Below are 13722 nucleotides of genomic sequence, written 5' to 3' on the forward strand. Positions count from 1 at the left end.
GCAGAATTGTTTCGGATGTATATAAAAAAAGCGTTCTCTAATTACAAAAACGAGCAGGTAATAAAAGTCCTAACACGTAGTTTACCTTAATAGGGATATCTTTCACGAACGATTTAGTTTCAGAGAAAGTATCGTTTAAAAAGTATGCAGAGAAAATGCAATTTCCAAGAATATCGGCAGTATCATTGATCGAGTCGGTGCGATATAATATCAATTCCAAGCCATTGTTCAATACGATCGAAACTCTTTTGACTTCACCTCGATATAACGGCGCCTATACAACGCGCGCTTTGTGCAGCGCTGGAGAAAACATCGGGCGCGCAAACAGAGCGATTCGAGTGCACACACAATAATCGATTAAAAAAAATACTTTTCGAATCACGCGGTCAGCCTCCGACGCGATAGTTGAACGGCGATAGCTCGAACGGAAACTAGGTATACGGGTCCGATAAGCGCAGTTAGTCTTCTAATTCCATTCGCCATAAACGCCGCTTACGTATCTAATCTGGCATTCCCGCGTGCTGTACGATCGTCTACAGAAAGGCTTTAACGAACACACAGAATCCATGAATCCATGAATCATTTACGGCGACACAAGGCGTTCTCTTTCTCTCCCTCTCTTTCTCTCTCACTCGGCTTCCTCGGTTGACTCACGAGCGATTATTCATTTGCAAATAATTCGCGTTCGTGTGCTTCGTGCTTGTGCATTTCTCGTAGTCGATTCGCTGAACGAACAGCGCGTTTCTCTCATTGTCAGTTAAATCTATATGTTAGGCAAACGTACACCTCCGACTTTCGGTTAGATCGGGTTCGAAAACAAGCTCTCGAGATTATCGTCTGCGAAAGATAATTTCAAGCTTCTTTTTTTCGTATACGTGTCGTATTAAAGTAAAGATGTGATAGTATGTATATATTACGTAATAAGAAAAAAATTACAAACGTAAAGCTTGAGGTGAGGCATAAAGAAGAAATGCCAATAAACACGTCGTGTCAATTTTCATTCATCTTTTTTTTTAATGAAAATCAATTTAAAAAGTTATCAAAAAATTAAGTTATAATTAAATAACGTTTTTTTTTTAACGTTACGTAATAAAATCAACTTCCGTCGTGTGTTTGTGATTTTTTGTCCAGATTGGTTTCGAAGAAGATAATAGATATCGAGATAGCTGAAAAATAGAATCACGCTCTATTTTATTGTAAAGCGTTATTTAAAAAAAAATTTTTTTAATCTAGATTTTGCGCTTCAGGTTTATTTCTAGTGCATAATGCGGCTGCAAACTTTTCGCGCGCAAAATTGCAACTAGAAACCTGAATGATCGAGTCTAGCCACGTTGTGAAAGTAAGACAGACGCATAAGTTATAGACGACCTTTACTGTACTGTCGCTTGAATGGGAATCCGAAGCGCATTGCCTATAATTCGAATGGAACGTAATATCGGCTCACGAATATATAATTATAATTCATACAATTATTGCAGAGTTGCGCAATTAAAGCGCAAATAATGGAAGATTTTCCTCGCCACTACTGAATAATTATATAAAGAAATTTACAAAGAATTTATTTTGCGTATTTTTTTAGTTGCGCAATCTCTATAATTTCTCTATCTCATAAATAAAATAAATTTTTAAATTTCGCAGAAATTTCAAGAATTATATCATCAACGTGAAATTATAAAATATTTTTGTTCACGTCTCATAAAGAATTAAATTATTTTAAAATATCTATATTGGAAATTAATATACATTTTCGCGTATGTGACACAATACCATGTAAAAGAAGAGCCTTTGGAAATTTATGTGACATTGATTATTCGTATATATAATGACGAAAATGAATTGTTCGCAAGTGCCCGCGTTTATTTTCGAAAATTAATTCGCAATAACGATACCGTGTTGATATTAAAGTAAGAGTAAACACGAAGATATAATTTAGATAATTTTCGAAACTTTTAAAATATTCTTACTTCGCGTCTCTCATTCACTTTGTTATATTTTACTTTTTCTAAAATTTCAGAAATGCGCATTTCGATATCTACTCCGACATAGTTTGAAATAAAAGTTTACAAATCGCATTCATATGCATATCCAATCGCGCATCGCGAACTGACAATAAGATAGCCATGACAGTTTGAAAGAAATAAGTCACCCTCGCATACGTACCTCACTTCAGATTGGTTTCTTTCCTCGCCGACGCGCTGTCGATGTCGGGGTGATCGTACTGGTCTATACACAGGAAATCGTCTCGGACGTGGATTCCTTTGCTCCAGAACAAATCTGCCTTTTTTCCTCGTTCGTGCCGGTGGTACTTCATCTCCGTGATACGCGGCGCACGGCCGGTGGCGTCGCGACGTCACCGATCAGTGCTGCCGCGGCGTCGCGCGGCCGTTTACAGCGGTTACGAGTCGCCGGTGGTTCGCGCGCGCTCGGTTACGTTCGGCGGCGCTCGGGCCTCCTCGCGTACAGTTTCGGTGAGGAACGTCAGTTACTCTTCGACACTCGCGCGGAAGAGTCCGTGCGTATTCAGCGGTCGGGGATATTCGCCGGGTATCCCTATCTCACGGAGTGCCGAGGATCTTCGTTTTTAAAGGTGTTACCCTCCCCTGCGTTTTCCCTTCAACCCCCCCCCCCGTAGCGCGTGGGTGAGAATACCGTACGTGCGCGGTATCGCGATCTCGTCGTGTACGGCGAGAAGTTAGCCGAGGTCCAAAACCGGCATCGAACTCGGCGCGCGCGCGAAGGGATAAAAGCCGGTACGCGACGAGTACGATACGCGGAACGGCAGAGATAGATAGAGGGAAAGAGAGAGGAGAGAAAGCGAAAGAAGAGAGAGAGAGACGGCTCGCGTGTGTGTTGCCGTTTAACAGTGAATGCGCGAGTTTTTCGTCATCAGGAGTTACCGCGTCGCGCCGGAGCTGTCTAAAGTGAATACGAAACAGCGCGGAGCTGGTGAAAGAGGGAGGCTGGGGAACCGCAGCCAAGCACGGGACGACTACAGCCGGCATTTTGACGTTTGCTTCGCGTGTGTCTTCCCCCCTCCGCGTTCCCTCCCCGCGTGTGATGAATACTGTCGCAAGTGAGCCGTGCACGCGACGCCAGCAGACAGAGCGTCGAGCCGCACGAGTGATGCCGTGTTCGCAGTGAGTTTTTTTTTTTTTTTTCGCGCCGGTTGTACCCCGCGTTCTTCTCAAGTCGCGACAGTTAACGGCAGCGATAACAACAACAACAACAATACAGGTTCTTCGGTCGTGATATACACGGCAGGTACAGAGAGAGAGAGAGAGAGATAGAGAGGAGAATAAGCCTCTCGACTTCGGTCGCGTCGTGGTGGATACCGGCGGGCCCGTTAACGGGAAGTGCGCGACTCCATAACCGTCCTCGCGTTCGGTGTCGACGTGTTCCGTGAGTTCCGTCGTGCTCGATTGGTGGAGGGGGAGGCCTGCCTCTTCTCCCGATGATACGCACGTGCGCTCGCCTCTACTCGCTACTACGTTTACGTGCGTGCGTGCGTCCGGAGCGCGTTCAGTGAATCGAGTTGGTCCTGTCGTGGCCCGGGACGAGCGCGGGGTGTTCGGTCAGTTTGAGATTACGTTTACGCGCTCTCGTCGCCTCCGCGTCTCCCTCCCCCCCCCCCGCGCGCGTGTGTGTGTGTGTGTGTGCAGGCACCTGCTGGAGAAGGAGGCTCGGAGCGGAGAAGGACTTTCGCAGCCCCGCGCGTAGCCATGGATACGCTCCTACCGAGCGGCAATATATTTCGAGAGCTGCAGGACATACACGACACCGGATACTTCTCGGCCCAGCCGTCGCTCGAGGATCACTGGCAACAGGTAACGAACACCGCGCGCTCGCACGAGCCGCCTATCGTTAATCGATCGAGCGTACCGATCGATCCACACATGCTCGCAACTTCACGCCGGAGCACTTTGTACAATACGACGTCTACAATGAGATTTTAAGGCGTGAAACTACTTAGGCTCTCTAAGCCTCGAGTCGTAAGAAATTGATGCGTGAGAAGAATAATCGGCTATGATTGATCAACTTCTTGCAGCTTAAGGCTTAAAGTTCAAGCTTTACGCCTTAAAATCTCGTTGTAGACGCCGCTTTATGCAACAATACGTAAAAGCAATGAGAGAGTCAATCGATCAAAGTCTCTTTTCTTCGCGAAATGAAGAATTGATTTGTTAATTTTCTTACGCTTTATGCATCGGAGAGCTTTACTTTAACACGTAACGCGTCTATGATGAGATATAATATTAAGGTGTAAAATTTAAGCTTTGAATTCGTAAAGAATGAATCACAAGTCGAATGTGAGGAGAGCAATCGACTATAATTAGTTAAATTCTTTACGGTTTAAGGTTTAAATTTTACGCCCTGAAATCTTATTGAGACGCCACTTTACGTGTTATGTAAAGCTTTGTGTTCTGGCCTTTAGAAATCAACGTGTTAGATTTACTACTGTTTACGTTATGGCCTTGTCTCGTCTACCGTGATTGGCCAATTGGTTTGCTATTAGAATCTTTATGCGAAAGAAATAATGATTTTACTCATACTGAGGAAGGAAATTGTTCAGTTGACTAATTTATTAACTAAATCAATTTGTTTTTATTTTTTTGTTGTTGGAAAATGCATACAAGTAAAATATACTTGTACTCTTCATCGAAAAAAATAAACACGAATTAAGCTAATTTAGTCAATTTTTTTTCTCCGTACAAATATATCTAAAAAATTTTGCTAAATGCAGCTCTGAAAATAATTTTACTGCAGTTTAGTAAAAATTTAGATACAGGGCTGAAAATAATTTTGTTGGGTTGTCAAAATAATTACGTAGGACGTTTAAACTGTCTGGTTTGCTCCAGTCAAAATTTTTTGCAGCATCACTCATCGTGCTTGAGATTTTTACAATTATTTTGACGGTCCAACTAAATTACTTTCTATTTTATATATAAATTTTCAGATACTTGAGTAGAATTTTTTTCCGCGTAGTTATAAATAATGTCACGAGACGTAAATTCATATATAAAATATATAATTTCGTACGTGTCAAGTAGATCAGCGCTTCGTGTTTCTCCTCGTTATCGTCGACGATGTTTCTAATTAACCTTCAAAAATACGAGCTTTTCAATTTTTCTCTCGGAAATATGAAGCACGTAATTTACCAGAGGTAATTTATAGTTAACTCTTCTCGCATACGCCACGTTAAGAATACATTAGAATAATTTAGTAGATGCGTCGAATATTAGGGTGTTGCACAACAATAAGGTGCCACGTGCCGACGAAAGTCACTAATACAATGGAATACCAGCATCCCCAACCGGTTTTCGTTGTTCGACACCTCGTTGTCGAATGTTTCTATTTATTGTCTCTTTATAAGGGACGAAAAGGAAGGGTTCGCAGGTACACTACATTCCCTGCTTCCTCGTTCATTCATATCAGGTACCGACCCGTGCAAGTCGACCGCTGTGGCGTCGTTTACGGAGCACGATCGTGGTTAGTGACCTTCGACCTTCTCATCGCGACCGGTGTCAAATGCCGCGTTTATTGTCGCGCACGTTTCGGAGAACGTTTACGTACGCGAAAAACGGAAATTGCCGCACCGCCCCGCGCCGGCCCGTAAGATTTGCGCAACGCAACGCGATGGAAACGAGGGGATCACTCGAGTACGCTGACCCGCGCGGATCCTCTGCCTTCCCTCGCGGAGCGTGACATTTGTCAGGATGCGAAAACTTGCGAACGAGAAATTGCGATAACGCGCAAGAATGATCGCCGTGTTCTTCCGCTGCGAAGACTTTAACGATGCGATAAATCTCGCGTTAGATCGTGTCTATTGGGATGTTTGTTATAATAAAATAGGTCGTGTTATGTACACAGAAAATATGATTTTGTTGAAGTATCGAAATTTTGATGATGAAATTTTAACATTTTATATCTAGCTAAATTTTCAGATACTTCAGCAAAATCATTTTTCTCCGTACAAGTATAAGTATTTTACATCGACTGGACGTACATGTGTGTGTCGCTATTATTATTCCTAACGTAACATTTCGGCATTTTTAGGAAGACATGATGGATGCAATTATCTCTCATTTGTATAAGAAATTAAGCGATTTGCACTCTTGACTTTGAAATTGTGTGATCTCTTAAAATATTAATTTTCATAAATGCTCAAAGTATGTCGGATTTTGAAGTCGTGCCATTTAATCTTTTAGTTCAGTGTACTATAATCGTTAAAGGGAATGTATTATGGACTGAGAAGCTCTTTAAATGTATTATATGTCAATCGGGTTTAAAGACCTGGAGGATGTACTGTATATATGTTATGGACTTATGATACGCTTAGAGAATCAGCGCAGCTAGTTTACTATATGGATTTATTAGTATATCCTGTTCGAAATAGGATATTGAATGGCGGTTAATACTCTTCTATCTGTATAATTAATATTAATAATTTACGTCTATCTTATCACACACATTTCACGATTCACCGTTACCATATTAAAATTCGTTATCGGAAAGGAAGATTTTTCTTTTGACACATATTTGGTTATTCTTTTAAGTTCTTTTAGTTCAATACGCATTTATTTACATGCATAAAAAATTATCATTCATATATGACATATCAGTCGCATTAAATAATGGATTTTTTAAATTAATTTAATTGAATGTGTCAAATATTGAATATATCTCACGACTTATTATCTCTCTCTTCTTAATAATACCTTCATAATAAAATTTCGAAATTTGATGGAGATAAAGCAAGCTCGAAATTACCTGAGGAGCAAAGTTTTGTCATCTCCTTCTATTTTGGAAGCTAAGAATTCTTTATGCTCGCTTTTAACATTGATAGCGCTGATGTCTCGGATATTCTCGTTGAGGCAGGAGTACTTCAAATTAGGGCCGTGGAATTTGCCGTAAAGTTCAGCCAGCGCGGTCGTACACGTTACATTTCGCCGGGAATTCGCAGAGTTCGTTGGATGATCGATCGCGAGGCGCGCGCACGATGTATTCCCGGAATTTAAAAGGCAAGCATTAAAATCACTCCGTTCGGAAAGCCCAAGGCCGTATTAGATCGGTGTGTGTACGTTCAGTGACGCACACGAGTATTCGCTGTAGACGCGTCCTGTTTGTTTACGAGTGTGCAATGACCTTACTGCGGAGCGACTGGCCAGCGTAAGAGGGACGGCACTCGTTCCCCATTCAATATCTGAGGTAGTAGAGTAGTTTTTTTTTTCCCTTTCTCCACCACGCCGCGCCGCGCCGGTGTGGTAACAGTATATCGCGAGCGCTTTTTCAGGTTCCGCCGCCGCCACGAGAAAATACGACCGACATCGTGATCCATTTAACCCTTTATTTGGTAACGTTGCCCTCGAGCGAGAGCTGCGTCGATTTGAACCGTTTACCGAAGCGACTTGTGCTGGCATCGAATCTTTTTTTATCCTTCAATTCTTTAACTAATTCGATTAAATGCTGACTTCTTCATTCCCGATATTAACTGAAAGTTATCAGTAAGATTAAAATTGCAGAATGTATTCGTATGTGTAATCTAATTTTTACTTGTGTTTAAGACACACGATTGATCGCAACTATAAAAATATTGTCACAAGTATTTTTGAAATCGATTATGGTTTTATCAATTATTATTTCAAATGATTCTAAAACAGAGTCATTTAGAACAATAATTGAGAAGAAACATGATTAATGATAAAAAAAATACTTACCTACTAATTTTTGTATTAAATGATGATCTTTATACGTAAATATTCATTTTTTAATATCATCTTTTTAGAAACTATTTTTAGAAACTTATAATTACATAAATCCAATGTCATAAAAGATTGGAATATTTAATAGACTTTTTAAATATTGATAAAGTAATAAATGCAACACCACACATACTTGATTAATTTGTTTATACCACAGTATGTGTGTGGAAGTGCACGAGAAAGAGAGTAAAATATTGATAAATACCTTTCTTGCGTGTGGCCTTCGTATAATTTGCATATCGCAGCGAGTCGTAGCTCTCCGATTACGAACGAACAAGGGGACGTTTATCGCAAGAAAATTTTGATCGATCGCTTGGCGGCACTCGTACGTTTGACTGGCTCCCGCTCGGTTTGCGATTGGCGAGTTGCCTAATTGAATGTCTCCAAGCTTTTCCAACGGAAAACCGCTGGCGCGCGAAGCGTTTGTCATTAATTACTCATACGATCGTTTGACCGAGTGCCGCTTATCATCGCCGGTCGCGCCATAAAACACGTAAAAACAAGGGAAAGAGAGAATAAACAATACACGACGTCGCGCATCGATATTTCGCGTAACCGCGTGATCATGCGAGGCATATGGCGCCAACGTACGTGTCGACAGTGTCCGATAATGCGATTTGACAGGTGCTTCGTCCCGAGTTTTTTGTATTTTGAACTTTACGCGATCTCGTCCATCAAACTGTTTCGACATCAGTTGTTATATCTCTACGCACGATGCGTACGCCCGGCATCGCGTCGCTTATATCTACGTAGGTTTTACACGCACAGTCGATTTGTAATTTTTTTCTTTTTTTTTAAGAACTTTCTCTACGAGTATTACCCACACTATGATGATATTATTATACTTTGCGCCTACTTGGAAGTTAGAACGATAACTTTACGAGAAGTTAGAACTATACATTGAATAGAGTTCTGTATATATTCTCTCTTCCCTCTTTCTATATAAATATTTTTTACATGTTCTCTACATATTTTCTATGTAGTTTATGTGCTATATTTTTTATGTCTGGCGATATGAGATTTTTTAGTGATTTTTTTCTCAGTGAAAACTCACCAGCGTGCATGCACTGTATATGTAGCTATGTGATGATGACAAGTTTAAATATCGACTATTATTTTTCTTAATTTAATATTTACATTCGTCTAGACAGTGTAATGGTGAAATATTTTTAACTGGACACAGTGTGTTTATTTTATCAATAAAACTGCCATATAAATGTCATTTAATTCTAACATATACAAATCCTTGATTGAGCTTATCGGTCCAGTCGTGATGGCACGCGAGATTATCTCTCAACAAATTTTTTTTTCTTTATTCCGACGTCACACTAACAAAGCTTGTAATTGCATACAATTGTTTTAAATGCGTAAAGCATGTGGCAATGCAGTTGATATCGAATTTAACATCACGGAAGTTATTACTCAGTCTGAGAGACAGTTCTGTAGCTGTGAAAGATACGCCAACGCGCATTTCCCTCGCCGCTGCTGATACCACGGATTCGTCGTGCGACGAGAATATTTATTCATAATAATTCTCCGCGTTTTTACACGATTTTTCAAATTTTTTAAAATAAATTATGGAAGCTTGATTAAGAATTCTATAACATCTCCTCGCCTTACCATCTGCATATTTTTCGTATTTCATATCTTGTTAAAATAATAATTTCTAAATCTATAAAAAAGAAGAAATTCTGTGATTTTAACAAATATTTCATCAAGTATTTTTAAATTTAAAAAATTAAAAAGTAAATTGTGTGTCATAAAATGAAAGAGGATCCTATGGTGCGGAGGTTAATCGTGAAAAAAAAAAAAAATAAGTGTGATTTTATTGTGCGAAGTCTATGACGTTATAATCTTCATATTACGGCATTCGTATAGATGACAGTATTGCGAGGATCACGTCCAAGCAGGTTGTCGATATACATCGAAATTCAATATTTATATAGCGTTTGTGTCCGGTGCTCGATATGATTCTGTCATAGACAGATATGCCGTGAATTAAAATTTCCTCCTTTTCTCGAGGCACTATATGCAATATCCCAGATTGGATTCCGGCGCCATTCGGCAAGTCGCGCTGATTGTTTTTCACGATTTTGCGATTTACCGAGCCAAAAACGTCCCGCACATTGGTGAAAACGCGTATGCTTTATCTTCGTCTCGCCAAATAAATACATTTACCACGAGCCTGTTTACCGGGATGCGCGCGCACGATATAATCGCCTTCATAACGATCTAGTCGTACAACCTCCGCATTTTACGACTATGTGTAAAATGCGCGTAAAAGCTTCAATGATTCTAGACAGGAACCGGTACAAACATCGGCGCACGTGAATTATACGCCTCTGACGCTCGCTCGCACCATTGGCAATATTTTTTTCTCTCCTCTCTTTTCCTCCCTTCCTATTTGTCCTTGTTCCTCTATTTCCCTCTATTATTCCCCCGTTCTCTCTTTCTCTTACTTAACGAGTTAACATTTCCACTTCACGCGTCGCATTACGACATACTTCGTACATGTCGTATGACATTTTACGATTTGCTTCGGTACACGAATATTTCTCACAGTTCTGTCGTGTATGTGGTATATCGGTATATATGCCTAGCATCCCATATAACAACAATACCTTCCCCCCAAGTACGCATCGATTGGTTATCAATTTCAATACAATTTTATGTACTCCCGATTACTTGTCTTGAAACATTCTCACGATATTCCGATGGCTACATCGTACCTACATGCGCGATTTCGTCGCGAATTCGCTTCCATATAGAAATTAAAATGGATGGATCGATTTATCTTTTTGGTGTGACGATGTTCATCAACGCGGCAGAGTCACTTTTATTCGATTTAAAATATAGTGCGAATTAAAAATACAAACACGTGACATTGGTGATTACTGATTTTGCAAATATAAAACTCGTGCGAAAACGTTACGAATTAGCGAATTCGGTGCAGTTTTTTTTTATTTAATTCGAGAAGCGTTGGAATATTTTTTTCAATATTTTTGATACAACGCCTGATGGGGAGATGCAGTTTTGTTTGTACTCTGCGAAAATTAAAATAACGTGCTGGATTTGTTTTTGTGTTTGTTGTTAGATCGAATAATATATTTTTCTGGAAAAAATACAGTGTCGGTTCATTTATTCAAGTTACAATTTAGAAACTTATTTATTTAATGTCCTTAATAGAGTACATTAATAAGAATGTTTGCGTGACTCTTTGGTGGAAAAACAATTCAGCATAATATATTGTGCGGCTCGCTGACAGAGTTGGTCTTTATGACACGGCACGTTCTTGCGCATTCCCGAGAAGTTGTACTTCAGGAAGTCGGCTCAGTGCGGTAAGCGTCGGTACTTCGTCGGCCGTTCGAGAAGAATGCAAAAGACTGCGGCTGCTTTTAAACAGCGTCTGACGAGCGAGCGAGTGAGCGACTCGATCAAGTTTCGAAGTTCTTTTCTCTTCCTCTCTTTCCTTTTCTGTAAGATTTATCTTTAATGTAAGACGGGATGATCGTACCTTACATTAAATTGAAACGGCTCAAATGCAGCGAAGGAAGAATTTATTTCTCGGCTGTATAACTTTGCTCAATTTAAACGACTTCTTCTTATCATTATAAGAATTTCACATTTAAAATTTGTCTTAAGACTTCAGCGCGGTCTACATATCATAGAACATGTAAAAAAAAAATTAGCAATTGTACCATTCTATAAAACACAGTTCCAGCTTTAAGAATGTTTCTTTTTAATTACGGTACTCGATAATTTTTAATGGAGTGTTGTGATCAATTAAAAAATGCTTCTTTTATTTAACCTAACAAAAAGTCTTAGGAATATTAAATGCGCAACAAAAAGTCTCGGGAATATTTAAAAAAAGTTTTGTAAGGAAAACTTTAAGCTTTCATGTTAGAAAGTCGACAATTTTTGCAAGATTTTTTGGTTTACGTGACAGGTTCACAAAGTAAGAAGAAAATTTTCCATTTTGTCCAACTAGTTTTTTATACACGTAAAAATTACAGGACTCACAGAAACTCAAAAGATATAGTGGCCTTTCGAAAGTAGAGGAGATTTTAAGCTTTGAAATCCGTATTTAAATTTAAATTTCATGTATTTTTAACGAAGTTACATCTGCCTAAATTTGAAAATTCGTGGCGTTATGAACTTTTGTTCCAACCTAATATTATGCATATTAAATTTATGGAACATAATTTCGTATTCATAGAGAAAATTTCAAATCTTATAAGATTTGAAATTTTCTCTATCTTGTATGATTATGTATGAGTATAACTATACTGTTATTTTTATAATTTTATACAATTATTTATATTTTTTTATCATTATACTGATATTTTCGTACTGATATTTGTTTATATTATTTAATACTATTTAACTCCATTCCGAGTTCCATTGTAGCCTCCTTTTTTTCAAATATATAAATATTCATTTTTGGTGAATAGGTCTGACGTAACTCTTTTGTTTCTGGTATGGTCCCGTTTGTATTCGGCTTTTCGTCCTCCTACCTTTCCGTATCTTACGTTGTTGCTCTCGCGTTTCCATCGCGAATGCACGCGATGGTGCGAGAAACAATAGTCCGTCTGTACAATGGGCCGCGATGAGAGTGATGCAAAAGAATGCCACATTGTAGCCTATCGTGGCTACGAAACGTGGCATTGTTAACCTTCGATGACACAATTCCTCCTTTTCGAATCGTGTCTTCTCCGTCGGTGGCACTTGCGGAATCTGCAGAGTTGACACCTAGCGTTCCTTGTCACTAACTCGTCGATACCGCAATGTCACGTATACACGTTCCGTTACGAAGTGGAATCTGGATGTACTTTATAAATGTCATCGATCTGGTAAACGAATAGCTTGTACTTGAAATATTCCGATATCTATATTTTTTTCTGTATATTACTTTTTTAATATATATATATTCATTTAGAAAAAATATTTGTTAATTTGACGCTTCGATCAATTACGTAAGTGGTACAAAAATTTCATGAAATCTTTTTCAGATTATATATATTGCAATCTTATTTTATTTTAAAGAATTTATTAATACTATAAAATGTGCTGTAATGGTACGTCCGAAATGAATGATATACTCGATTTAATTCGATACAAGTGTTTTATTTTTCAGTATTTCTTTTGCATTAATTTGAAAAAATTAAAGAACTGCAAATGCATCCGCATCGTTTCCTTATCTCCGCTGCGTAATACACAAGGGTTAGAATGAGGAACAATATTAAGAGAATAAACGATATTCCTTTTATCAGTCGGGATATACAAGGAATGTTGCCTTGTCGGATACGAGCAGCGGTAGCTGATCACGCATTGCTTCCTCTCTTCTTTTTGCAATGACGCGATGTGTGCGACGTCGGCAGCGAGTTCGGTTGGAACGCGGTGACGGTGGTTATTTCTGAGTTTCTGCGTTAGCAGTGCGCTCACTGCTGAGGCATTCGCGTTTTATGGTTTCGCGCGTGTGCCAGGAACAAGATCGTCGTCAACTCGCGCTCGTTCGTACGATTCGTTCGGGGAGCCATACGCACGATGCGTTCCCTCGTTCATCATAGCTGGGTCACTCCCAAGATGGATCTATTAACCCTATCGTCATTACGAGCAGGAAGATGACGAGGCGAGATAATTTCGAATTGCGCACGCGCGCAGCCGAACACGTCTTTCTTGGTTAAAGATCACGGAATATTTATCGGGGAATTTAGCGTGGATAATCGAAACTCTATCTTGGAAACTTATTACGTGTATAACTAATATAAAAAAAAAAAGGATGTAAAATAGATCTGTCGAAAGATGAGAAGGGGATGTATGCACGTACGTTTAATCTTGCGATCCGGGTCGTGAAGGTCGATGGTGAAGTGTTAAAACCGGAAATGCAGGAAGGCGATTGCGTACGGGACATGTATGCATTCTCGTGGAGCAGAGGCAGGAAGGAAGGGGGGGGGGGGGGGGGGGG

At 39.6% G+C, this 13722-nt stretch overlaps 1 protein-coding gene across 1 annotated transcript in view; it reads left to right on the forward strand.

The window, feature by feature from the left end:
- The first annotated feature begins 3640 nt into the window (after nt 1-3640).
- Nucleotides 3641-13722, forward strand: part of LOC108772689 (Krueppel-like factor 6) — a 330793-nt gene continuing 320711 nt past the window's right edge. Inside the window, exon 1 of the mRNA XM_018538275.1 lies at nt 3641-3824. Within this exon, the coding sequence (XP_018393777.1) occupies nt 3720-3824 (105 nt within the window). The 5' untranslated portion in view covers nt 3641-3719. The remainder of the gene's footprint in view (nt 3825-13722) is intronic.

Source organism: Cyphomyrmex costatus, unplaced genomic scaffold, assembly GCF_001594065.2.
Source record: "Cyphomyrmex costatus isolate MS0001 unplaced genomic scaffold, Ccosl1.0 scaffold193, whole genome shotgun sequence".
NCBI classification, from domain to species: Eukaryota; Metazoa; Arthropoda; class Insecta; order Hymenoptera; family Formicidae; genus Cyphomyrmex; species Cyphomyrmex costatus.